This window comes from Lathyrus oleraceus, chromosome 3, assembly GCF_024323335.1.
Source record: "Lathyrus oleraceus cultivar Zhongwan6 chromosome 3, CAAS_Psat_ZW6_1.0, whole genome shotgun sequence".
NCBI lineage: Eukaryota > Viridiplantae > Streptophyta > Magnoliopsida > Fabales > Fabaceae > Lathyrus > Lathyrus oleraceus.
The window spans coordinates 457,871,303-457,898,191 of record NC_066581.1 but is presented as its reverse complement, the minus strand read 5'-3'; the positions used below and the strand labels follow the sequence as shown (position 1 = coordinate 457,898,191).

At 39.0% G+C, this 26,889-nt stretch overlaps 1 protein-coding gene across 1 annotated transcript; it reads left to right on the top strand.

Annotated features, from left to right (window-relative positions):
* Positions 1 to 23,876: 23,876 nt before the first annotated feature.
* Positions 23,877 to 26,068, top strand: LOC127131656 (uncharacterized). The gene is made up of 3 exons (XM_051060568.1): positions 23,877 to 24,227; positions 24,606 to 25,895; positions 26,057 to 26,068. The coding sequence occupies exons 1-3, from the start codon at positions 23,877 to 23,879 to the stop codon at positions 26,066 to 26,068; spliced, it is 1,653 nt and encodes a 550-aa protein (XP_050916525.1).
* The last annotated feature ends 821 nt before the right edge of the window (positions 26,069 to 26,889 follow it).

Below are 26,889 nucleotides of genomic sequence, written 5' to 3'. Positions count from 1 at the left end.
AAACTAGACATATAGATGTAATCACATGCAAAAATTGAGAACAAATGGCACAGCACAAGCAGGGAAACAAAATTCATGAAGATAGCATAACATAGTGTGACACACATTGTCACACTCAACTTAATCACATCATATCTCTCTAACCAGGAACTCAAAATTAGCAAACTATACATCAAAATCACCAGAAAAGAGTCAAGAACATTCCTATAAAATTTCACACATTTTGGATAAGGCATCAAGATTTCATGATTAAAATGGTAAAGCATACACATGAAGCATACATGATCAAGATCACTAGGAAAAACCAAAACTCCACCAGGCACAACTTCCATTATCATGCCTAAAAAAAACTAGAGGAAATTTGGAGCTCAACACAAAAATCCCCATGCAATTTGGATAATCCATGATTTAATTATGATTTTTTGAAGTTTGATCTAAAAATGAAATAAACATTTAAACATGAAAATGATTTTAATTGAACTAATGGCAATTTTGTAATTACGCCTGGCCAGGGATGAAACGCGGCGTTTCAATTATTCAGTGGCGCACTAAGATTGGCCAGAAACGGCGGTAAAAACGAATTCAAACGCAAAAGCCAGGCAGAAAGATCTAACACGCGATTGGAGCTGTTTTTCATCATCTTCATCAAATAAATTTCCAGAAAATTCGCGATGAACAAATTTTAACCAAAATCAACAAATCATATACCGTTGGAACCGTCTAAGCTGCACAATCACAATATCACCATGAAATTATCTAATTCCTAACATACTGAACGGATCGAGCAAGAATAGGTTTTACATCCAGAATTCAATTCACGATTTCTCTCTCAAATCTTGATGGATTTCAATTCTACAAATTGCAATGAACTCTATGGTCTACACTCTACAAGAACCACATCATGATTTAGAGAATAGTGAGAATTGAATTCCAACCTTTGATGATAGCAGCTGTTGAATTTGGTGGATTCGAGGTGTCTAATGCCAAAACAGATGCAGTATGAGGATGTAAGAGTGGATTGGAACACGTGCTGCAGCTCAATTATGCTCCAGGATGTTGATTCTTCAAACTGCCATGGAACTTGAGCTGAATTGGACAATGGTGATCCTTCACTTTTCTTGCCAAAATCTCGATCAACAGTTCCTCATGAGCACTTGTGAATGATGGATCAAGCAAAAACTAGCACGATAGGTGATGATTTCAATGGAAATTGTGAGAAAAAGTGTGTGAAAATGTGAAGAAAATTGAGAGAAATTTTGTGATTTTTGCTTTGGATCTGAAAGAATGATTGTGATTATGCATTTCTGTTACAATTAGGCTTTTATACCTCACACTAATCCATTTGTTAATCTCAATTAGGCAAATTGGAATGATTAGTGCAAAATGCATTTGTTAAGCAAAGTGGCCAAAATGCCCTTTCCATTATGCAGCCAATGTATCAGTCTAAAAACAGCTCAAGCAAGTTCTAAATGACATTTAGGATGTGTTGCAATTGGTCCCAAGTGCAAATTCCATGTAATTCACAAAATCACCTTTTCATGCCAAAAATGCAAATTAGCTCACTTGAAAAATACCATTTTGCTATGATGATTTTTGATGAAATGTAATGATGCACCATGAAAGTTCATGTTAAATGTGGTTTGCTCAAAGAAAGATCACCCAAATTGGCCTTTCCATGTGAAAGTTATGGCACTTTGAATTTAGGCATTTTCTGAAAATGAATGGACCATATCTTGCCAACCACACATGGGAATTTCAAGTTCTTGGACTTTTTGGAATGGTGAGATCAAGATCTTCAACTTTCATGTGGGACAAAATCCCATTTGAAGCTTGTATGATGAAGTAATTTTGAGGAGCAAAACTTTCCATTTTGGGCAGTTGAAATTACAGGTCACCTGCCATTTTAGGAAACTTTTGATCTGACTTTATTTTCTTCAACCTTGATCTTTGGTATGTCAAATGAGACTTGTATGGACATGAATGAGGCCTTTCAAACCATCTCCCACCTTCAAATCCATAAAATCAGGCACAGTTGACCACAGTTGACCACAGTTGACTTTCTGGGGTTTCAGCTAAAATTCAGCTTGACTGATGACTTCTGAGCATCCAATCTTTGGCCAAATCACTCCAAAATGATCCTTAGACCATATGAACTTGATAAATCAACCCTAGGGCTTTGTCTCAATGGAAATTACACAAGCTTTCTTGTTTGACCTGATCTCCTGACCAGTTTACCTAATCTGTCTGAATGACCTGCACTTGGGCAAAAGGCAATGCAATGCTATGCAATGGACTATGTTATGTTAATGACCTAATGATGAAAATGTATGTACACAAGGTAGGTGCAAATTTGAGGTGCTACACATGGCTTTTTTCTCCCATTCATCCGTTGATGTCTGGTTGAGTCTTTCCTATTCGTCAGTTGGCGTCTAGTCGTGGTTTCTCTTCCCATTCATCGTCTTTCGATGTCTGGTCGTGGCTTCTTTCTCCCATTCATACGTTGATGTCTGGTTGAGTCTTTCTCCCATTCATACGTTGATGTCTGGTTGAGGCTTTCTCCCATTCATACGTTGATGTCTGGTTGAGCTTTTCCTATTCGTCTGTTGGCGTCTAGTCGTGGTTTCTCTTCCCATTCATCGTCTTTCGATGTTTGGTCGTGGTTTCTTTCTCCGACGAAAAATCAAAATCCCCAGTAGAGTCGTCAGTAAACGTCTTGTCTGGTCCAGTGATAAATATCAAATCCCTAGTGGAAGTTGCCATTGGTGAACATTCTTTTCTTTAATCATCTCCCGCGGAGTGCAAATTTCTACGGTTCTTTGGTATTCAATCCCTGTTTACCTTGAAGGTCTGACAGCCGTTGCTCTCATCCGTTCGGGTTCCCAGTTGATTGAATAGGGGCAGTTGTAGCACCTCAAATTTGCACCCCCCATTTGTACATTCATTTCATTTTTAGGTCATTAACATTGCATTAACATTGCATCTTATCAGTCAAAACTGGTATCAGGAGAATTCATCTGTGCAAGAGACCAGGCATTTCCATGAGATAAAGGCCCTATGGTTGTTCTAGAGAGCTTACATGAATCAAGGTTCATTTTGAAGCAACTTGACCAAGTGTTAGAGGTTCAAAAGTCCACAGTGCAGTTTCAGGTCATCTGGGGCCCATGAAAGTCAACAGCAAGTCAACTGAGGGCTAGGAGGTGGAGAAATGGGTTGAGACACTTCATTCATGTCCCAAAGAGGTTTACTCAACATGTCAAACTCATACCTTGAAGATTTTGAAGCCAGATCAAAAGTTTCCCAAAATGGAAAGTGACCTGTAATTTCAAGTTTCCAAAAATGGCAAGTTTTTGGACCAACTTCAACTTGACTTTCCAACATCAAAGAAGCTTCAAATGAAATTTTGTCCAACATGAAAGTTGAATATCTTTCTCTCCCATTTCCAAAAAGTCAAAGATCATGAGCATCTGATGAATGGTTGAGGAGATATGATCAGATCATTGCCAAGTGTGCATGGAACTTCAAAAGGCCATAACTTTTGACTCATAACTCCAAATTGAGTGCTCCTTTTTGCATAATTATTCTCATGACATAAACTTTCCAAATCATTCATCACATTGCACAAAATTTCATCATATGGTCATTTGCATATTCATGCTTATTTTGGAGGGAAAATGCTAATTTTGAAATTGGTGCATCATGGGAACAAATCACCATTGCCATTGTGTTAATTGGAAGTTTTTAAGTGAAATTGATCAGCCATATAGCACTGTTCACGTGAGATTGATCCATGCACCACCAATTTTCCAAATTTGCCAATACACCTTATTTTTCACTTAATCTCAACTAAACATGATTAATTTTGATTAAGAGTGGATTAACACAGAGTATATATACATAATCCTAACAGAATTGTGGAGGTTTTTGCTCATTCTAGATCCAAATTCTCTTTTCCTCCAATTTTTTCTCTCAACCAAAATTCGAATTTCTTCCACATAAGCCTTCAATTTTCTTGCATTTTCTTGTTCTCTGGTATGGATTTGGTGTAGATTAAGCATTGAATCATCAAATTTGGACCAGAATCGTGTGGTGCAAGCTCAAGAACACATACATGGAAGTTCAAACCTGAGTTGGATCTAGGTCGTGTCAAGCCTCAATCATTGCATAAAGCTTCAAGTTATCATCTCAGGAGTTGAATTGGATCAGTTGAAGCCTTGAATCGTGCGTTTTCAGGAACTGCTCTTCAAGAGGTAGGTTTTTCGAATCTCATAATTCCTCAATCCATTGACATGATAGTGTAGATCTCATGATGCTGATTAATCTGATGTGAATTTCGTGTGAAATGATGTACTATTGACTGAGATATGCGTGTTTGAAGTTTTGTACATCAAATTTATTTTGCTCGATCTGCATTTGTTGTGATGATTTAGCATGAGTTGACACTGGATTCTTGATGTACGTTGCATGAGCTTTAATTTGGTATAATTACTTGTGGAATCTGGAAAAATTTCTGGAAATGTTCACTGTTCCTCCGCCGTCTTCGCGAGGAAGACGGTTGTTTTAGCCCTAGCCCCGTCGTCTGCTACTTGTGTTTGCTGGCTAGGGTTTTGGTGTGCTGGCTGCCACATATGCGCGCATGTTGGGCTTTCCATTGGCCAACAATCCTTTGAACTGCCATACATAGGCTTTGACCGTGACATGGAAGCCAGCGTGTTTAATGAAGCTACGCGTTTTGATCATAGCCTCGCTTCGATTCTTGGCAATGTAGTTTCTGGATTATTTGTGCATGCGCTCCATTTTTTGAATTGTAACAGACTTCGATTCCAGCCTATTCCATTTTTTCAAATTACATTGCCATTTCTTCATTTCCCTCCACAATTGCCTATGTATGTCACATTTTATTTCAATTTTTTTGCCACCTTCTAAAATTCATATAAAATAGTAAAATCATCCAATTAATTCCAGGTTTTTTGCTACTTGATCCTTGAAATGTCTAGAATTTTATGGTGTTGATTTTATGACTTTGCCATTTCTGGAATTTGAATTGTGATTGGTTGATTGATCATGTATGCTTTTGTGACATTGTCTCATTCTTTCTATCATGAAATGCTTGATATTGATCCAAATGCCATGAAATTTTGCATGATTGTTCCCAACATGTTGATGGATGTTTGAGGCTTGATTGCGCATTTTTCTCATTTTTCATTTCTGTTTTATGTACATGATTGCATGGTGTGACAATGTGTGTCACACGATTTGATGATCAACTTGTGCATTTCCATATCCATATCAAATGAGCTTTTCTGTTTATGATTTTTGGCATGATGATTGTGCTTGATGTGATGTATGCTCATAAAAATTTCCAGAATTGTTTGAGTCATTTCTGTTTTGATATGGAATTTTGATTCTTAATGTCCATTTGAATGCTTTGAATTTGCCTTTGACTTCTCTTGCTTATTACATGACTTTGCTTGGTGATTTTGATTTGGTCCTTTTTAGGACATGTTCATGATTGTTTAAATGAGCTTTATGTTGAGTTTTAGTTGCTGTTTTGACTTTTTTCTCCATCTTTGCCTTAGGGGTTTGGACTCACATTTTGAGTTGTGCATTTCAGGTTTTCAAGCAATTAGCCACATTGGTTGATATGATCTCATCACTTGAGATACAAGTTATTTTGGTTGACTAACCCTTGCTGTTTGTAGGCCATTTGAGATGATGAAACAATTTGAATGCTTGCACATAAAGCTTGCTTGTCGTGTATATTGGGAACCACTATTGTTTGTCTGATTGATAGTTTGTCTGAACACTATATTGATTGTTTGGTTGTTTACACAGGTACTTTAGTAGCTTTAACTCAGTGCTTGAGTTGCTTTGCTTTGCTTGTGGTTGACATACCACCTAGGTAATTTCCTATTCTCCATGTAGTCTGGAAGACCTGTCATGTTATGTTGGCAGGCACCTGTCTGAAGCCCTCCTTAAGAGGCAATGTTTGTGCTTGTTTATCTTTGTGCCTTGTACATTCAAAGACCTCCTAAGTGAAGAGGCATTGGCAGATAGAAGGGATGTGTAATCCATCCCCTGCTATTCAGTTGAGTCTTTCATCTTGCTCGCACTACGTGCTGATGTATTTGAATAAACACCCAAGATCCTTGTATATAGAGTCAGTCAAGTGGAGTAGAGTCCCACATTCTGGACTCCCACACTTCCATTGATTCTGGCTCACCCAGACCAGGGTTAAGAGCTATGAGGTCTGATCCTCATTTCCCATTTCATCTGCTTCACCCTAACTCTCAATGTTAGGGTTAAGAGCTCAAAACACCCTTCCAGTTGGCTTATTTGTCGAGGTTTATATGACCCCTTGACTAAAGCCCAACCTTGTATGAGCCACTTGTTTGCATATAGTGTGTGTGATTGCTCTCTTGTGCTTGTGTTTGCTTATTTGCTGTTTAGGCTAGCTTGCGTCCTGTGCGAGTTAGGACTAGAGACCTCAACATAGGGATCGTATGCATGACAACTTCTAGGCTTGAGTCGTAGTCTCCCTAGTAGTCTGTTATCTCCCTAGTCTCTGGTTAGGATAGAAGTTTCTTCCTTGTTAAGGGGAACTACGTCGCACTGATCCTCATACCAGATGAGGTACGTAGGCAGGAGATTGAGCTGATCTCTCAGGGCAACCTTTTGTTTTATTTGTGCTTGTTTGGAGTCTGATGTAAGTCCAGCGATTGGCATTTGGTTTCCAATGTGTGTTTGTTTGTGCGGAGTCTGATGTAAGTCCAGCGATTGGCATTTGGTTTCCAGTGTGTGTTTGTTTATGCGGAGTCTGACGTAAGTCCAGCGATTGGTAGTCGGTTTCCTGTCTGTGTTTCTTTGTTTGGAGTCTGACGTAAGTCCAGCGATTGGCAGTCGGTTTCCTGTTTGTGTTTTGTTTGGCGTGCGTTAGCCGAGCTACGAGTGCTCTGATTCTTCCTCTGGTTAGAGAAGATACGTATGCACAGGATGCGACATCCTAGCGAGCACGTTTCCCATTCCCCCGAACTACGTCGACTCTGATGTTTGTGTCTGACAAACTACGTAGGCCCAGGATGCGATATCCTGCCGAGTCCCTTTCTTCCGTCTTTCATCTGTGTTTCACTCTAGTTTGTGCAGTTTTCGAGCAGTTATCTAGCAACCTTTCTTCTATTCTTTCTGAGCGTGGATCCCGTCGAGTACGACGGATGCGTAGGGGTGCTAATACCTTCCCTTCACATAACCGACTCCCGATCCTTGCAATCTCTGGTCGTAAGACCATTTCCTTTCCAGGTTTACTTCGAGCGTTTCCTTTCCCTCCTTTGGGATAAATAACGCACGGTGGCGGCTCTGTGTCTTTTCCCGCCGGTTTTTCGCGTAATGCGACACGTATGTCATCGGAATCGGATCAAAAGTGACCTTTTTCCTCTCGTAACTTGTGCTGGTTTGATTACTGTTTCGAGGCTGATAGGCCTGCTGTTGCGGAAGGTGCTGTTGTTGTTGATATTGCTGAGGTGATTGTTGATTGTTGCTATGTTGCTGATACTGTTGGTTGTCTCTGAAAACAGGTGCTATATGAGCCACCTGGTGCTGGTTACCGATGGGACGCACAGTCTTCCTCCTCACAAAGGGTCTTCTAGGTTTCACATGGGAGGTTACAGCATGTGCCTCTCCATCTTTCTTCTTTGCAAACGCCCCATAACGTTTGGCAGAAGAGCCTTCTTCCTTGGTTAGACGTCTTTCTCTAACCCCTTCTTCTAGACGCATCCCCATATTCACCATCTCGGTGAAGTCAGAAGGAGCGCTAGTGATCATCCGCTCCTAATAGAATGAACTCAAGGTCTTCAGAAAGATCTTGGTCATTTCCTTCACTTCTAGCGGAGGCACGATCTGTGCTGCCAACTCTCGCCACCTCTGGGCGTACTCTTTGAATGTTTCTTTGTCCTTCTGGGATATGGCCCTTAGCTGATCTCTATCGGGAGCCATATCCATGTTATACTTGTATTGCTTGACGAAGGCCTCGCCAAGGTCGTTGAAGGATCGGATGTTCGCACTGTCCAACCCCATATACCAGCGCAGAGCGGCACCGAACAGACTGTCTTGAAAGTAGTGGATGAGCAATTGGTCATTATCAGTCTGAGTTGACATCTTCCTGGCATACATGACCAGGTGGCTGAGAGAACAAGTGTTCCCCTTGTATTTTTCAAATTCAGGGACCTTGAATTTCACAGGGATCTTCACATTGGGAACCAAGCATAATTCAGCAGCAGACTTGCCAAAAAGATCCTTTCCTCTAAGAGTCTTCAATTCCTTACGAAGCTCAAGAAATTGGTCGTTCATAGCGCCCATCTTCTCATGGACATCTGGGCCCTCAGACGGCTCAGAATGATAGATGGTGTCGTCTACCCTAGGCATGGTATGCACGACAGGCGGAGGGACAGCAAGGACCGGGCTAGATGCCGGCATAGAAGCAAAAGTTGGAGCAAGACCCTCAGACATGACATTGGGAGGCATCCCCCACGGGAATCCGGTTGGCATAGAGGCTGGAGCAAAATGTGCACTGGCTGCAGGCACAGTTGAGGAAACAATCTCAGAGATGACTGTCCTCTGGGGAGGAGTTGAAGGTGTTGGAGAAGATTGGCTCTGGGCATCCAAGAATGATTCCATCAAAGCACTCAGTCTGGCGACTTCTTCTTTGAGTTCACGGTTCTCTTGCTCTAGATGATCCATCAGTCTTGCAGAGTTGGCTCTAGTGTAGTACCGGTGAGTTAGCTTGTCTTCAAAATAAATGAAGAGCCCAAAGTTAGACCACAAGACCAGAAGCCGGGAACAAAACCTGCTTATGCATATGATGCATGCAATGCTTGTGCATATGATTTGTTTTATATTTCAAAGGAACTTTAGGGTTTTATTTGCAAATTTTGGAAATATTAACTGTTTATCACATATGGAAATATCTCATCACATAATATCAGGGAAAAGAAGTACAACATTGTCAATCATATACAAGAGAAAAGGAAAATAATCATCCTATGGATCCCTAGGAACAATCATCTAAAGCTCGGGACACAGGAAGATAGGATGCACGAAGCCTCTTCACCTCCCTCTCGTAAGCTGCCTCCATATCTGCCTTTTCCTTGGCGAGTCGGTCGTACTTCCTCTTCTAAAACTTGGAAGACTGGGGAAGTAGAGAAGTCCATGCATCATTAGGATCACCAATAACCTGATGCTCGAGGAACTCTATCAAAGCATCTTTCTCCTTAATCTGCTGAAGCAACTCTTCCCTTTCACGGATCCAGGCACGTGATAGGTCTTCGTCTCTCAACTCCTCTACTCCTTGGTTAGGGAGGGTTGAAGGCCCAGCCATAACCAAAGGTGTAGGTCTCGGATATTCGTAAGGCATGAGATACTCAGATGCTCTCTTCCTTACCCAAGCAGTGTAAGGCTCCAAACTGTCTTGAAAATAGTGAATCAATAGTGAATCAATAGCTGATCATTATCAGTTTGCGTTGACTTTTTTATGGCATACATAACAAGGTAACTATGTGGACAAGTATTTCCCTTGTACTTTTCAAAATCTGGGACTTTGAACTTCACCGGGATCTTCACATTTGGCACTAAGCAAAGTTCAACAGCACTCTTACCGAATACATCTTTTCCTCTAAATGTTTTATATTCCTTACGTAACTCAAGGAACTGATCCTTCATCTCGTCCATCTTCTCATAAACATCTGGGCCCTCAGACGACTCAGAATGGTAGATGGTGTCCTCAACACGAGGCAAGGTATGAACAACTGGAGGCGGCACAAACATGACCGGGCTAGATACCGAGATATAAGCAAATATGGGTGCAAATCCTTCAGGCATGAAATTCGGTGGCATTCCCCACGGGAATCCAGCAGGCATAGTTGGACCAGATTGAGTAGCAGCAATAGGCACAGTTGAGGTAGCAACCTATGAGATGACAATCCTTTGAGGAGGAGAAGTTAAGGGAGTTGGTGAAGACTGATTCTGCACAACAAGAACAGACTTCATCATAGCAGTCAAGCGATCAATTTTATCCTTTAATTCTCTATTCTCTTTCTCTAATTGCTCCATAACTTTGGGTTGATTGGCGCGAGTGTTGTATCGGTGAGTCAGCTTGGCTGAAGCACAGAAGAATAACCGATAACACATATGGCAGAAGAAAACTTGTTATGCAAATGATGCATGAAATGCAATGTTTTTGTTTGTTTTTATTTTCAAGGAACATACTATTTTACTTGCAAATATATAATAACAATAGTAACGATTCGATTGACCATAAAAATCTCTTTTATTCATAAAACTTGAAAGGATTACACTGAGTACAATTTCCAAAACCAAAGTACAAGTATAAGAGAAAAGGAAACTAATCATCCTAAAGATCCCCTAGGAACGGTGTCAGATGATCTGGGTGCAGGCGCGTACTTCCTTCGGATGCATCGAATCTCAGACTCAAAGGATGTCTTCATCTGAACCTTCTCGAGGACAAGCTGATCAACAATCTTCTTCCAAGAACCGGAAGGCTGAGGCATGCTAGAGGAAGATGTACCCTCTGGTTCTCTCTGCCTCTTCACTACTCGGTCTTTAAGAAGTTCAATAAGCGCGTCTTTGTCCTTTGACTCAAGCTGCAACTCCTTATGCTTTTGACTTAAAGCATGGAACCGCTCTTCCCACATATCTCTCTCTTGCTTCATCTTGGTGAGCGCAACTTCCAATTCCTCTACATCTTGATTAGGGAGAGTTGATGGCTCAACCACAACCATAGACATATGTCTCTCACAAGCATATGACATCTTCAGTTCCAAAGCTCTCTTCTTCACCCAATTAGTTTAAGTTTCGAAAGCTACACAGTTGGGCGGACCAAACTCAAATCTTCCTTTCCTATGCACATTATGCCAAGCATGAACCATCTTCTGCTTCAAATGTTGGGGATCTTTACCCTCTTGATATAAAAGACCTTCTAACTGAGTGTTATTAGGTTTATCTCTCAAGGGGAACCCAAGTTGACGACGAGCTAAAGCAGGGTTATAGTTGATTCCTCCTTGTGTACCAATGAGAGGCACATTAGAGAATTCACCACAACTGTCAATAATAGCCAAGCTATTCATCATAGAATCATACCAAATGATATCATCATTAGTGAGGGACATAAGTCCCTGAGATCACCATAGACATCGCTTGTTCTCCAAAAAAGTAGGCATCTGAGGAAAGTACGAAATAAACCACTTGTACAGAAGAGGAACACAACACACGATAGTCCCATCACCTTTAGAATTCCTCAAGTGCAAAGAGAAGTACACATCACCCAATAGAGTACGCACAAAATTCCCAATCAAGAAGATTCTAATGGCGTTACCATCAACAAAACCGTCAATGTTAGGGAACAAAGCCAAATCATAGATGAGCAACACAAATATGGCTTCAAAAGCGTCCACACTACCGGCTTGAGCAAAAACAATACCTTTTCCTACGAGAAACTTAGAAGTCAACCCAAGCATTTCTCCTTTCTTAATCCAATGAGCCTCAATCTCAGACTTCTTTAAATGAAGGGCTTCAACTATGATATGAGATTTGGGAATCTCCTCAAATCCACTAAATGGTACTTTGTCAGAAATATGTATTCCCAATAGATTGGCATACTCCTCTAACATAGGCATAAGCTGATAATCGAGAAAAGTGCAGCAACGATAGAGAGGGTCATAAAACTGAACCAACACACTCAAGAGTCCTTCAACCACATCAGTAGATAACACATATAAAAACTTCCCATGACGTTTCTTAAAGTCCAAGGGATCTAATACAAAGTATGATAACTTCCTTAGCTCTTTCAAGTCAGGACATCTGAAACTGTACTTCTTAGTGTTCCTTCGTCCATAATCCATGGTCTGAAAATATTTGCAAATAAAACCTCAGTTCCTTGAAGTTATTTTTCGTGTGATGAATGTTATGATGTGCATGAATGCATCAATGCAACAATCATAAATAAGGTATCACACACAAGGCAAACAAAAGTCAAGGGATGAATCAAGTCTTTGTCAATATCAATCATCCATTTTGGTGGATTTATGGTTTTCACCTTATCAACACCCAAGTTCCATTGATATTAACAAGACTTGATTGGATCAACCAAGAATCAAAGGGTTTGTTATGAGTCACAAGCATGGAGTCAGGTTAAGAACCATCTCAAAGGGGTGTACTAAGGATAAAACTTGTAGATCATGTTCTAAAAAGATCCCATAGTCTTAATTCCATCTATCAGATATTACATGTAAGGATGACTGATTCATCAACCCATAATATTCTCAAGAGAAACTCGTCTGAGTGTAGTATCATGTAACAACTGTTATCAAGTCTACACCTGAACAGTCTCCGAACTACATCCTAAATAGGCCAAGTTGGGTTAAATGTTCTACGGTCCTCAACTTCTCGGACCCCAAATCAGAGATAGTAATGTCTAACCACAAATATTAGTGTGACATTTCCAAATCCAAAAAGGTCTCCACTTAGCAGATGGGTCTCAAGCCAACTTGTTAAGGACTACTCCACATAAGTCGAACATGACTATACCATCCTCCTATCTTAATTTCACTCAAGTTCGGGTTAGAACTTATCTCACTACTCAGAGATCACCAAGCACAACAAGAAGATTATATCACACAAACAAATACACATACATCAGATATACAGTTATATACACACAAAAAAGTAGGCTAAACCCACTGGAGACTACTCCCCAGCAGAGTCACCACTTAGTTTCTGTAGTGGTAAGTTCATGATCATCAAGCTATGGATAGGCTAGACATCAAATAAACAAGAGTCGCCACCGCGCTTTTATTGTTTCTAAAGGAAAAAGGAAAATTACAAAGAAAACCCAAAGATAAGAAGTTTTCAAATCAAAACTAATAAAATGCCAAAGATTACAAGTAAAGGGGTTGGTTACACAAAGGGAAGTTGTTAGCACGCAAAGTATCCTAGGTACTCCTAGGGAGCCCTTTTTTATGTGTGTATATTTTTTTGGTATAAAAGATGTTTGAAACAAATAGAGTGTGGGGATGAGAAAAAAAATTCATTGATTATATTTTTGTGTTTGACAAGACCTTCGGACTTGTGCCTACGTACCTACATAAAAATGAGGGATCAAAACCTCGTAGTTCGTGGTAACAACTTCAAAACGAGTGGATTGCTTTTAACAAAAGTTTAAATTTAAAAGAGGCACAAAGGGCCCAAAAGTTTGAATGAGTGTTAGTTCTTTTTGTCTTTTGAAATTTTAAGTCAATATGATTAGATTCATTTACAAGTTTGATTGAGAAAAGAGTTTAACATGCAATGGATATCATACCCTAATTTTCAACCCTAAGATGCCACCATAATTTGTATCATTTTCATGACATCTAGCATCTTTTCACTACTAACATATTGAAAATACAAAAAGATTTTCTACTTTGTTTGTCTTAAGCTAGGGTTTTGCACCAAGAGCTTTCAAAGATTGATCAATCAAGACATGGCATGAGTTTAAACATTTCGAACTCCTCATCCTTCCCAAGTAATCAAGTGACTTCCATAAATAAGAATCAATTTCAAGATCATTTCATCTCTAATTTATCAAGGCTAGAGTTCATCTGATACCCTCAACTAGGGTTTTGACCCAAAGTCAACTGGTTGACTTTTTAACCAAGGCATGATCCCAAAGCTTTAAGTATGGTTAAAATACTTCAAATATATCATAAGTGATCCATTCACATCATACAATACTTCTAAGAGATCTCATTCATTAAAGATTGCAAGAATTGGATTCATCCGATATAAAGTCAACTGAGGCAAAGTCAATGTTTGACTTTTGACATTTTTGGTCAACCATGGACTTCTCAACTCAAGGATAACGAAAATATATTTGATGGATGCATTTTATCAAGAGTAAACAAGAAATTTGAGGTTACTTGCAAAAAGGGCAAGATTTGGTTATGTAAATTTTTCAAAGTTATGAAAAATACATGTTCAAGTACCCATCTTTCCAAGGCCATAACCTGTGATCCAGGCCACTATTTTCTTTTCTCCAATGATCATATTAAAGGTATTACTTCATACTTCAACTTTGTCCTTAATGATTGATTCCAAAAAAATGCAAGGATTTCAAGTTATGAAGCCATGAAGTTGGTACCATAAAATTAAAACACTTAGAAAAATTTTCAACCAAATTTGCCTTCAAAAAATGGCTTACTTGATCATCACTTTTCAGCATGATCCACATTGATTCAAGGAAAACTCCCAACATGGAAGTTGTATAGGATGGTCTTAGCTTTCATAAAAGTCTAAGAGCATGAAATTTTCATATTTGAGCTAGGCGTTTCGAAGAGTTGAAGTTGGCTGTCCAAATCTGAATTTTCGGTCATTTTCATGACAAATTCATCATGTAACCTTGAGCCAAAGCTACATGATCTTGCTTTATAGACTATCTTGCTTCTAAATCTCACCTTAATCAGAAGATTACACAAACCCTTGAAGTATTACACAAGGGATTGAACCATTGATCAAGTCTTGATGCCATCTTTGGAAGGTTTTGCAAAAAGCTTCATATCCATTTTGATAAAGGTCAACTTTTCCAACCACTCTTGCATTGAGCTTCTAACTTGTTTCTTCTAATCACACATAACCTCTAAACTAGTAGCAACATCCTAAAAGTACCTCTAAACTCCTCCTTTCACTCCACCTTTTCATTATGATCCATTATGATTTTTTGTGCAAAATGAAACCAAGTCACCAAACTAGCATTTCAATTGAACCAAGATTGATTTCCGCAAGTTACATGAACCATATAGAGCCTCTATAAATAGAGAGACAAGTCTCATAACTCAACACACAAGAATTGGCACAAAAACTCCATTGTAGCAAATTCTCCAAATCTCAAACTTCCAAATTCCATTGTGCTTGTGTTTTCTCCAAACCAACACTTCTAACAACATCTAAACATCCATTAGAAGTTGTCCAAACACTTGAACAACTTCTGTAACAGCCCTACCATCATATTCTAAATCACATTTTCATAACTTGCAACTTTATTTAGAAAGGAAGAACCAAGCACCCTTAGCTCAAGTCAGGCATTCAAACACCTTCCTAGAGGTTTAAGGAAGTTGTTCAGATTATAAAATCACATCTGGAACACCCCTACTCCAAAGGACGATTTTCATTTTTGAGGTATGTATTCATTTCTGCAATTTATGATTTAAGACACAATTTTGCATCATTCTTGTTACCATTACACTTGCCAAGATGTCAGGAACAAAACCCCTATGATCATTGGTCTTAGTTGGTGATGTTTGGAATTTAATTTTAAATTCAATTTTTAGGGTTCATATGCATTTTGTTTGATTTCTGAATATTTATGAAAAATAAATTAAATTGGTGAGTACCATTAGATTCCTTGCGAAATTCTAAGCACTTTTGGTCTTTACAACTTTTGATTTCGTTAAGAATTGAGAGAGTTAGAGGTTTAACAATAAGTGAAAATGGTGGAAATTATCGACTACGGGATGAATGAGGAAGATGAAGTTTGGAGCCATTTTTAAATTTTAAAATTCATTTTAATATATATTTTAATTGATGTAATTGAATACATGAAATGGCATTGCGCCCTAGTGGTAAAACACTGGTTTGTTAAGACATTGGGCGTGGGTTCGAATTTGGTCTGTGTGATGATTTTTTTGTTTTCACTTGTTAAATGTTCATTTTTCTTCATAACTTCATGATCCCTTAACATTTTTGACTCATTCTCTTTGACATGTGTTCATGTGAATGTCTATTTTATTATGACACCAAAAAAATACCAAAAATATTATTTATTTCACCACTTTTGATTGGATGGAAAACATGTGCTTTAAGTATTTCTTAAGGCTCCTAATTGATTCTTTCGGCTTATGTCTTATTTGTTCTTGATGTTGAAAGTTTGTATGATTAAAGCACACTCTTTTAAATGTTGATTGTTATCCTTAACATGTTTGAACTTGATTATTTTCATACAATGTATCAATTGATTCACCTTGGAAACATGTTTGAATAAATGGTTAGGAGGTGATTAGGTTTCCACTTAAGCTTGGTCTTATCATGAACTTTGATTCAAGTCTAATGTTTATTTTATGAAGACTTACAATGTGATGCATGTTTGACCTAAATTGATTCATGTTATGTTTACCATGTACCAATGAATGATTTTACCATGTCAAGTATGATTTTGTCTTCACCATCAATATGTTATGTCTTATGATGTTGTGTGAAAGTTCGTCATGTCTTGTTTATGCTTATCTCAATGCCTAAAAAACCATGTTTAATATTGTCATCCATACCTTGTGATTGCCATTGTATTTAGCCATATTGTGTGCCTTAATGTTAATGCATGTTCAACCTTGTTATTGTTTATATCGAAGGGAAAGGAATCATGACATTTTTGTCATTTTGCATGAGTGAGTTCATCTACATTCTATACAACTTTGCTTCCCCTTAATCCAAAAACTTCTAGATACAATCTTAGGTTCCCCTAAATGTAAACCTTAGGATTCTATCTCTCTCTCCTTCTTATAACCACTTTCATAATAATCTTTGACTTAGGTAATTGTTTTCCCTTTTATTTCTTAATCAAATGCTTCAAAACACTTAAGCATATTCAAAGATCTTTTCATAAGACCTAAAAAATACAAACTTAATTCAAACCATTTTGCCACTTTGGCTTTTCCATGTTTAAAACCTTTTCATAAAAGGATTAGACATGAGTCATCCCTAGTTGAGATTTAAATCTCCTACCCCATAACATTGTTGAGATTGATATTGATTCTTTTCCATTTGGAAGAGGTATGTGGCATGCTTGTTGATCTTATATCCAAGTGAGAGCCCTTCTTTCAATTTGATGAAAAGATCTATCTTCCACATGTTTGTGGTGATTTAAAAGTGAGTTTTCTCCTTAAGATGACAATTTGTCTTTTTCTCATAAAATCAACATCAACAAATCCCTTCTTACTTTGGAACCTGAACTACGAGGTTTTGATCCTTCACGGGTATGTAGGCATAAGACTCAATGTCTTTTCAAATCATCAAACAATAAAAAATGTTCTTTTTATCATCTCCCCAATAAAATAGCAAACAATTTAAAACCAAATACATATATCTAAAAGGTTCCTGTAGAGTACTACAGATGATTAGGGTGTTGACACCTTCCCTTTTCATAAAACACCCCCGTACCTTTAGAATCTCCCCCCCTTTTGCTTAACTTAAGTTTAATATTCTAGCTTTGCATATACATATTGGGTTTATTTTTGAATCTTTCCCCTTCCCTTGGATAAATTAAAGTTCGGTGGTGATATTTTGATTCATGAGTCAAGTCTAATCAATAGCTTGGTCTTCGATTCTTCACCGCGACAGAAATTGCGACTTCACTGGGGACTGGAATATTAAGTGGGTAATACCTAACTTGTTTATATGTGTTTATTATTATTTGTTGCTATGTTTTCTTGGGTTTCATTATGAAGATCTATAAGTGGTGAGGAAATCTTAACCCGGATTAGAGAATACAAATAAGATAGGATGGTGGTATAATCAAAGTTACATGTCTGGATTAATCCTAAGCATGATTAACATATGATATAATCCCGCTCAGTGGAGACCCCTTTGATGGTAATATTTGTTGTTACGAGTAAATCATAGTGGCATTATTATCTTCGATCTGGGAGTCTAAGAAACTGAGGACCTTTAGAACCCTTTCAACCCCTCTGAGCCTTTTTAGGATGTAGTGCGAAGATTATCCAGGTGTAAGATCTAAGGTAATTGTTACGCGATGCTACACTCAGACGAGTTTCTCTTGAGAATATTATTGGTCTATGAGCAAGTCGTTAAACTGATAATATCTGAAAGATGGATCTATGACTCTAGGGACCACTTTAGAACCTTATTCTACAGGTACAAAATAAACCTATTAGTTCATACATTGTGGGATGGTTAGTCCCTTGGCTTCATGCTTAACGTCAAAACCCTAAACTCGTATTTTTGAAACATTCATTCATGCATTCATGCATCCATAACAACCTTTTGCATAAAAACCAAGAGACTCAATAGTTTTCTTTTGCAAATATCGATAGGTAAAATGGAACTTGGAAGGAGGAATACAAAGAAATACACTTTCAAATGTCCTGACTTAACAGATTTGAAGAAGCTTGGTTCTATGATAGTTAGGCCAGAGGATTTCAGAGCTCAGTATGGAAGAATTTTGGGTATCTTGAAGACCAAGGTTGAAGATGGAGTTCTCAACACCCTGGTAAAGTTTTAGTTCTCAACACCCTGGTACAGTTTTATGATCCACTCTACCATTGCTTCACATTTCCAGACTACCAGCCTATGCCTACTCTAGAAGAATACTCTTATTGGTTTGGTTTGCTAGTCTCTGACAAATTACCATTCAGTGGTTCAAAGAAGACCCCTACATCAGCAACTATTGCAAAAGCACTTCACCTAGAAACGTCTGTTGTGAAGGCCAACTTCACTGAAAAAGGAGGGATTCTAGGTCTAACCTCTAGATTCCTGTTGGAGAAAGCCTTTATTTTTGCAGAAGCAGATAGTAAATATGCCTTTGAATCCATTTTGCTCTACTCATTTATGGAATTGCGCTCTTCCCAAACATTGATGACTTTATAGATGTTAATGTTGTACGTATCTTCTTAATTGGTAACCCAATACCCACATTACTTGGAGATACCTACCATTATATCCATCATAGGACTAAGAAAGGTGGTGGAACCATTCTTTGTTGTGTACCTCTCCTATATAAGTGGTTTATTTCTCACTTACCCAGATCCAGGCTCTTCGGGGAGAATCCGCAGAAGCTCAGATGGTCTTAGAGGTTCATGTCCATTGATCAAGGGAGTATACATTGGTATGACCCCTCCTATGATGTTGGAGTAATTATTGACAGTTGTGGTGAATTTCCTAATGTATCTTTCCTTGGTGTACATGGGGGAATTAACTACAACCCCATCCTTGCCAGACGCCAGTTAGGATATCCTATGGCAGATAAACCCGATAACCTTCTGTTGTCAGGTTTCTTTTACCTCAACGAAGAAGAGAGTTATGGTCTGAAGGATAGATTCATACATGCTTGGTGCAACATTCACAGGAAAGGAAAAGACCGATTAGGAAGAAAGAATTGTGTTGCTTTTGAGCCCTACACCCAATGGGTTTGTGCTAGAGCTAGTGAATTTAAGATGACCCGTGCTCTTGAGAATCCCTCTTTCCCTTTTGCTATAACATCATCATCCACCACTCCTATTGAGAATAGGGAAGAGTTTCAAGATATTTTGGATCGGTTGAAATTGGAAAGAGACACTTGGGAAGGCAAGTACCATGTCTTAAATGATAAGAAAATGAAGATGGAGCAGCAGCTAAAGGAGAAGGATGATTTTATTGAGATTTTGGAACAACAAGCTGTGAAGAAATAGGAGGAACAAGAAGGTTTACTTCTGTCTAAAGTCCAGCCATTTCATGAGTACTTCAACATACCTCCCACCTCAGGTGCTTGGAAGGGAATCGCTGACAAGCTTATGATCGAGAATGCTCAGCTAAAGAGGCAGAAAAGGAAGCATCAGCCAACAACAGGACCTTCTACAAATGAGATTCCTTAGGACTCATAGACTTAGCTATTTTCCTCTTGTATTGTTTAGAATCGTTGAAATTGTATTTCATTCTTTGTAATCCCTCAGTTGTTTAATAAAAATAGGTTTTTGTTCAGCTTATACCAAATTTTATCTCTATAATATTTGCAATAAATTATTGAATTTCTTAAAAATTAAAACTCATCTTTTGCATTTTCATATCATGCATCATTCAAGCACAAGTTCCTGCATTTCAAGAAACTTACACGTGTCTTCTCCCTCCAATAGTCAAACTGCATCACCAATACAATACTCGAGCCAGTCGCCAGAGAAGGATGAGTCAGCTTGAACAAGAAAACCAAGAGCTCTGGGAGGAAGTAATCACCTTGAAAGATGGTTTGGAAAAGCTTACTGCTATGATGGACACTTTGGTGGCTGCTCAGAATCAGTCATCGAACAATTCTCAAGATCCATTGCAACAAACAACAATCTCTGAGAACGTCTCGATGCCCATTCCAGTGGCAGCCGTAAATGATCAACAATATCACATGCCACCTGGTTTCCCTTGGGGCATGCCTCACGGTTATATGCCAATAGGATACCGCCCTCAAAATGTTGAAGCTCTAGTAGTGACTGATGTGATGTCTGTAACTCCTCTTGTGGTGCATACAACTCCTTATAATGAAGAAAAAAAAATTCACGCTGCTCCAAGCAAAGTTGTGGGAGTAGATGAAAGGTTAGAGGGATTTCAAGATCAGTTCTTAGAAATGCAAAGGGAAATCAATGCTCTTTGAGGTAAGGATCTTTTTGGTAAGACCACTTCTGAACTCTGCTTGGTTTCTAATGTTTAAATTCCTCCTAAATTCAAAGTACCAGACTACGAGAAATACAAAGGAAATTCATGTCCTCAAAGTCATTTGGTGATGTATGCTAGAAAGATGTCCACTCAGACTGACAACCATCAGCTTTTGATCCATTACTTTCAATACAGTTTAACTAGTGCCACTTTTAAGTGGTACATGGGCTTGGACGGCGCAAATATTCGTACTTTCAACGACCTTGGTGAAGCTTTTGTTCGTCAATACAAATATAATTTAGATATGGCTCCAGACAGAGATCAACTCTGGGCCATGTCTCAGAAAGACAATGAGAGTTTCAAGGAATATGCTCAAAGGTGGCGTGAAATCGCTACACAGAATTTCCCTCCATTTGAAGAGAAAGAGATGACTAAAATATTTTTGAAAACTCTGACTTTATTCTACTATGACCGCATGATCGCCAGTGCACCCAGTGATTTCACCGAGATGGTAAACATGCGCATGCGACTTGAGGAAGCAATCCAAGAGGGACGTTTGACTAAGGAAGTCAGCGCTTCTAGTCATGTTAAGAAATTCTCCAATAATTTCTCCAAGAAGAAAGAATCAGATGTTAGTGTCGTTTCATATGGCAGACAAAGAAGAAAGTATCAACATGTTGCAGCCGTTTCACCAATCATTAGTCCACCAATGGTAGCGCCAATTTATCAGCCGCAGTTCTCGCATCAATATCAACAACATTATCCTTAACAACATCAACAATAATAACATGTTCAACAACAACCACCAAATCAACAGCATCAACAACCTCCACAACAGGCTCACTCTTAATTCAACAATCAAAATCGTATTCAAAAAAGGCCACAGTTTGATCCTATCCTAATGTCCTATGCAGAATTGTTTCTTGCACTGCTAGCTAAATATCATTTCCAGAGAAGGTCTCCACCACCTGTGCCAAAGGACTTTCCCTATTGGTACAAGGCAGATCAAGTTTGTGCTTACCATCAAGGGGAACCAAGACATAGCAATGAAAACTGTTTTGGTCTAAAGTCAGATGTTCAGAGGCTCATCAAGAGTGGTATTCTTTCATTTAAGGATGTAAATCCCAACGTTCAAGTTAATCCTCTACCGCAACATGGTTCAACCTCGATTAACATGGTATATGGTAGCTCGGGCAGTTTTCGGATCTATGATGTACGGTTGTTGGGAGAGAACTTAGTAAAGAAACACGCCAGATATAGCAAGAGTGGTTTTGTGCCTCCACATAACTACGCCTCTTGCGGGGTTTGTTCTAGGAACTCTCAAGGATGCCTAATTGTTGTAACGGGTCTCTAGGATCAAATGGACCAAGGTTACATTGTGGCCTACCAAGCCATAGATTATAATCAGGTCAATATGGTCAATAGTGACAATGACGTAAATGTCATAGTTCCTCAGTTCAACGACTCCGAGCCTATACATATTACTTATGACAGTCGGAAGACTTCTATGACTCCTCTGGTCACTAACTTACTGGCCCAGTTCCCTACCAATCTGATAAAGTCATGCCTTACAAGTACAATGCTACAATGATTGAGAATGGAAAGGATGTTCCTCTACCCTTCATTGTTAATGTCGCTGATGTAAGGAGAGTCACAAGGAGTGGGCATATATTTACAAAAAGGATTGAGGATGTCGCAGCAGGAAAGCAGGCTCATGTTGAGATCCCTTTTGAACCGGTTGGCCAATCTAATAACATGAATCTGAAAAATGATGATGATGAGGTGTTGAAGCTCATCAGGAAAAGTGAATACAATGTGGTGGAACAATTACTGCATACACCTTCCAAGATATCTGTGTTATCTTTGCTGGTGAACTCTGAGGCTCACCGTGAAGCTTTGCAGAAAGTCTTAGAACAAGCTTATGTAGACCATGATGTGACGGTTGGACAATTTGATGGTATCGTCGCTAACATCACGACCTGCAACAACTTGAGTTTTAGTAATGAAGAGCTCCCCAAAGAAGGAAGAAATCATAACATGGCATTAAATATCTCAATCAACTATATGAATGACTCTTTGTCAAGTGTGTTAGTGGATACAAGATCGTCTCTCAATGTCATACCGAAGTTGACACTTTCTAGACTTTCTTTTCAAGGTGCTCCTATGAGGAGTAGCGGGATTATTGTCAAAGCTTTTGATGGTTCCAGAAAAACAATCATTCGAGAAGTTAACCTTCCTATGACCATCAGACCTCATACTTTCTAGATAACATTCTAGGTGATGGACATAGAAGCTGTGTATAGTTGTTTATTGGGCCGACCTTGGATCCATGAAGTTGGGGCAGTCACTTCCACTCTGCATCAGAAGCTTAAATTTGTGAAGAATGGGAAGCTAGTGACAATCTGTTGGGAGAAAACACTGGTTGTGAGTCACTTATCATCTTTCTCTTATCTTGAACCTAAAGAAGCTGTTGGAACTTAATTCCAAGCCCTTTCTTTGATTGACAAAGATGTCAAGAGAGGAGTATCCATCTCTTCATTCAAGGATGCACAACGGCTAGTAAATTATGGTATAACCGATGGTTGGGGAACGGTTTTGGATCTCCCAAAAAACAAACACCGAGAGGGTTTAGGCTTTTCTCCTACTTCCAAGAAGATTGCAGAAGGAAGTAAATTTGTTCGTTCAATCAAAGAAACTTTCCATAGTGGAGGGTTCATCAATTCCACTTTGCCAGAAGTTAGTGTAGACACAGAGGATGATGATTCAACATGGGAACCCTACTGCGACGATCCTGAATATGATCTTGAGGCAGAAGATGCATATGTTCCTTTCTACTTTCCTCATCATAGAGAACTTGAATACATCCCGGGGTCAGAAGACGAAGCAGCTGAAGCCAATGCCATTGTGGAAGACAATCCTAAAGATGTTACGACCGACTTCATAGCTCGCGGAGTAATTCTCCAAAACTGGACCTTTGTAGATGTTCCTATTGTTGCTCACATTTCAAAGTAATATTTTGTTGTCTGTTTTCTTTTCAAAAAAAATCCTTTCGTTATGCCTAAGGCTAAAGTTACAATGTTTGGGATTGTGTTTCAAGAATTAAATCAATGAAAATGATATTTTCTTTCCATATTGTCGTTTTATTGTTTTTCTATTCTTTATGGAAAATGGTAATCTGAAAAAATAAAATAATAAACACTTCCAGATAGCTGCACATAACTTCACACTTTTATTTGTTTCTAAAACAAGCATAAAATCATATGTGCAGATTAATGCATGACATATCCATTAAAACCAATGACCCTATGCCCTCTTGCAACTTTGAATTCCCTATGTACGAAGCGGAAGAATAAGAAGAGGAAAACATTCCAGATAAAATCTCTAGACTGCTCGAAAATGAAGAAAAGACCATTCAGCTATTCAAAGAGCCTATGGAAGTAATCAACTTGGGGTCTGAAGAGGATAGAAAAGAAGTCAAAGTTGGAGCATTGCTCGCGCCAGAGGTCAAAGAGAGGATGATTGAGCTTCTCCGAGAATATACCGATGTGTTTGCTTGGTCATACCAAGACATGCCAGGGTTGGACACCGATATTGTGGAGCATCGTTTACCGTTGTGGCCAGAGTGCCCACCGATCAAGCAAAAGTTAAGAAGAACTCGTCCAGACATGGCGATCAAAACCAAAGAGGAATTGCAAAAGAAAATTGATGCAGGTTTCCTTGTCACATCAGAGTATCCGCAGTGGTTGGCCAACATTGTGCCAGTTCCCAAGAAGGACGGGAAGGTTCGCATGTGCGTTGACTATAGAGATCTAAACAAAGCCAACCCTAAGGATGACTTTCCTCTGCCACACATTGACATGTTGGTCGATAGCACCGCCAAGTTCAAGGTCTTCTCTTTCATGGAAGGATTTTCCGATTATAATCAAATCAAAATGGCACCCGAAGATATGGAAAAAATAACTTTTATTACACCTTGGGGCATATTTTGCTACAAAGTAATGCCTTTCGGCTTGAAGAATGCTGGTGCCACCTCTCAACGAGCTATGACTACTCTTTTTCATGACATGATGCATAAAGATATTGAAGTCTATGTAGATGATATGATAGCAAAATCAATGACTGAGGAAGATCATGTTGAGTATCTTTCGAAACTGTTTCAGCACTTGAGAAAATACAAACTCTGCTTGAACCCAAACAAATGCACTTTTGGGGTTCAATCAGGAAAGCTTTTAGGCTTCATCATTAGTCAAAAGGGTATTGAAGTTGATCTCGACAAGGTTAAAGCCATTAAGGAAATGCCAGCACCTCAAACAGAAAAGCAGGTGAGGGGATTCCTTGGACGTTTGAACTATATTTCAAGGTTCATATCTCATATGGCTGATACTTGTGCTCCCATTTTTAAGCTCCTCCGAAAGTATCAGTGTTGTGTTTGGACGGATGATTGTCAAAAAGCCTTTGACAGTATCAAAGAGTATTTGCTAGAACCTCTTATCTTGTCCCCTCCAGTTGAGGGAAGACCATTGATTATGTATCTGGTTGTACTAGAAGAATCTATGGGATGTGTCTTAGGTCAACATGATGAAACAGGAAGAAAAGAGTATGCCATCTATTATTTGAGCAAGAAATTCACTGACTGCGAGTCACGATATTCCATGCTAGAGAAAACTTATTGTGTTATGGCTTGTGCTGCCAAGCGTCTCCGTCAATATATGATGAATCACACAACTTGGTTGATATCCAAGATGGATCTGATTGAGTATATCTTTGAAAAACCTGCATTGCCCGGAAGAATTGCTCGTTGGCAGATGCTCTTGTCTAAATATGACATTGAGTATCACACCCTGAAAGTTATCAAAGGAAGTGTCTTGGCCGATCATTTAGCTCATCAGTCAATCGACGATTATGAGTCTATAAATTTTGAATTTCCAAATGAAGATGTGATCTACTTAAAAGCCAAAGATTGCAATGAACCACTGCCAAATGAAGGGCCAGATCCAGGTTCTCAATGGGGTTTAATATTTGATGGAGCAATTAATGCTTATGGTAATGGTATTGGGGCAGTAATAATCACTCCTCATGGCTCACATATCCCTTTCACTGCAAGATTAACATCCAAGTGCACGAACAACATGACGGAATATGAAGCCTGCATTATGGGTCTAGAAGAAGCCATTGATCTTAGAATAAAAAATCTCGATGTTTATGGAGACTCAGCTCTAGTTGTCAATCAAATTAAAGGAGAATGGGAAACTCGTCAACCCGGCCTAATCCCATATAAAGACTATGCAAGGAGGTTATCTACTTTCTTCAACAATATTGAATTTCATCACATCCCTCATGAGGAAAATCAGATGACAGATGACTTGGCAACTTTGGCTTCCATGGTCATTGTGAATTGTTGGAATGATGTGCCTAAGATAGATGTTATGCGTCTTGATAGACCTGCTCATGTATTTGCAATGAAAGAAGTCTCTCATGACAAGCCATGGTACCACGACATCAAATGTTATCTCCAGAGTCAAGAATACCCACCTGGGGCACCAAACAAAGATAAGAAGACCTTGAGAAGACTGGCTAATAACTTATTTCTGAATGAAGATGTGTTATACAGGAGAAACTTTGACATGGTTCTGCTCAGATGCGTGGATAGACACGAAGCAGACCTGTTGATGCAAGAAGTTAATGAAGGTTCCTTTGGTACTCATTCCAACAGACATGCAATGGCTAAAAAAATGTTAAGAGCCGGTTACTATTGGATGACAATGGAAGCTGACTGTTGCAAGTATGTGAAGAAGTGTCACAAATGCCAGATTTATGCTGACAAGATACATGTACCTCCGACTCTCCTCAACATTCTCTCTTCTCCATGGCCTTTCTCTATGTGGGGCATCAACATGATTGGTATGATTGAGCCCAAAGCTTCCAATGGACATCGTTTCATTCTGGTGGCTATTGATTATTTCACAAAGTGGGTTGAAGCGGCCTCATACACCAATGTGACCAAGCAGGTGGTAGTTAGATTTATCAAGAACCAACTTATTTGCCGTTATGGTGTGCCAAGCAGAATCATCACTGATAATGGTTCAAACCTGAACAATAAAATGATGAAGGAAATGTGTGAAGAGTTCAAGATTGAACATCATAGTTCCTCTCCCTACAGACCAAAGGTAAATGGTGTTGTTGAAGCTGCCACAAGAACATCAAGAAGATCATTCAGAAAATGGTAGTGACTTATAAGGACTGGCATGAGATGCTCCATTTTGCTTTGCATGGATATCGTACGTCCGTCCGCACTTCAACAGGGGCAACCCCCTTTTCTCTTGTCTATGGCATCGAAGCAGTGCTCCCAATAGAAGTAGAGATTTTGTCAATGCGTGTCTTGATGAAAGCTAAGTTATCTGAAGCTGAATGGTGTCAAAACAGGTATGACCAACTGAATTTGAT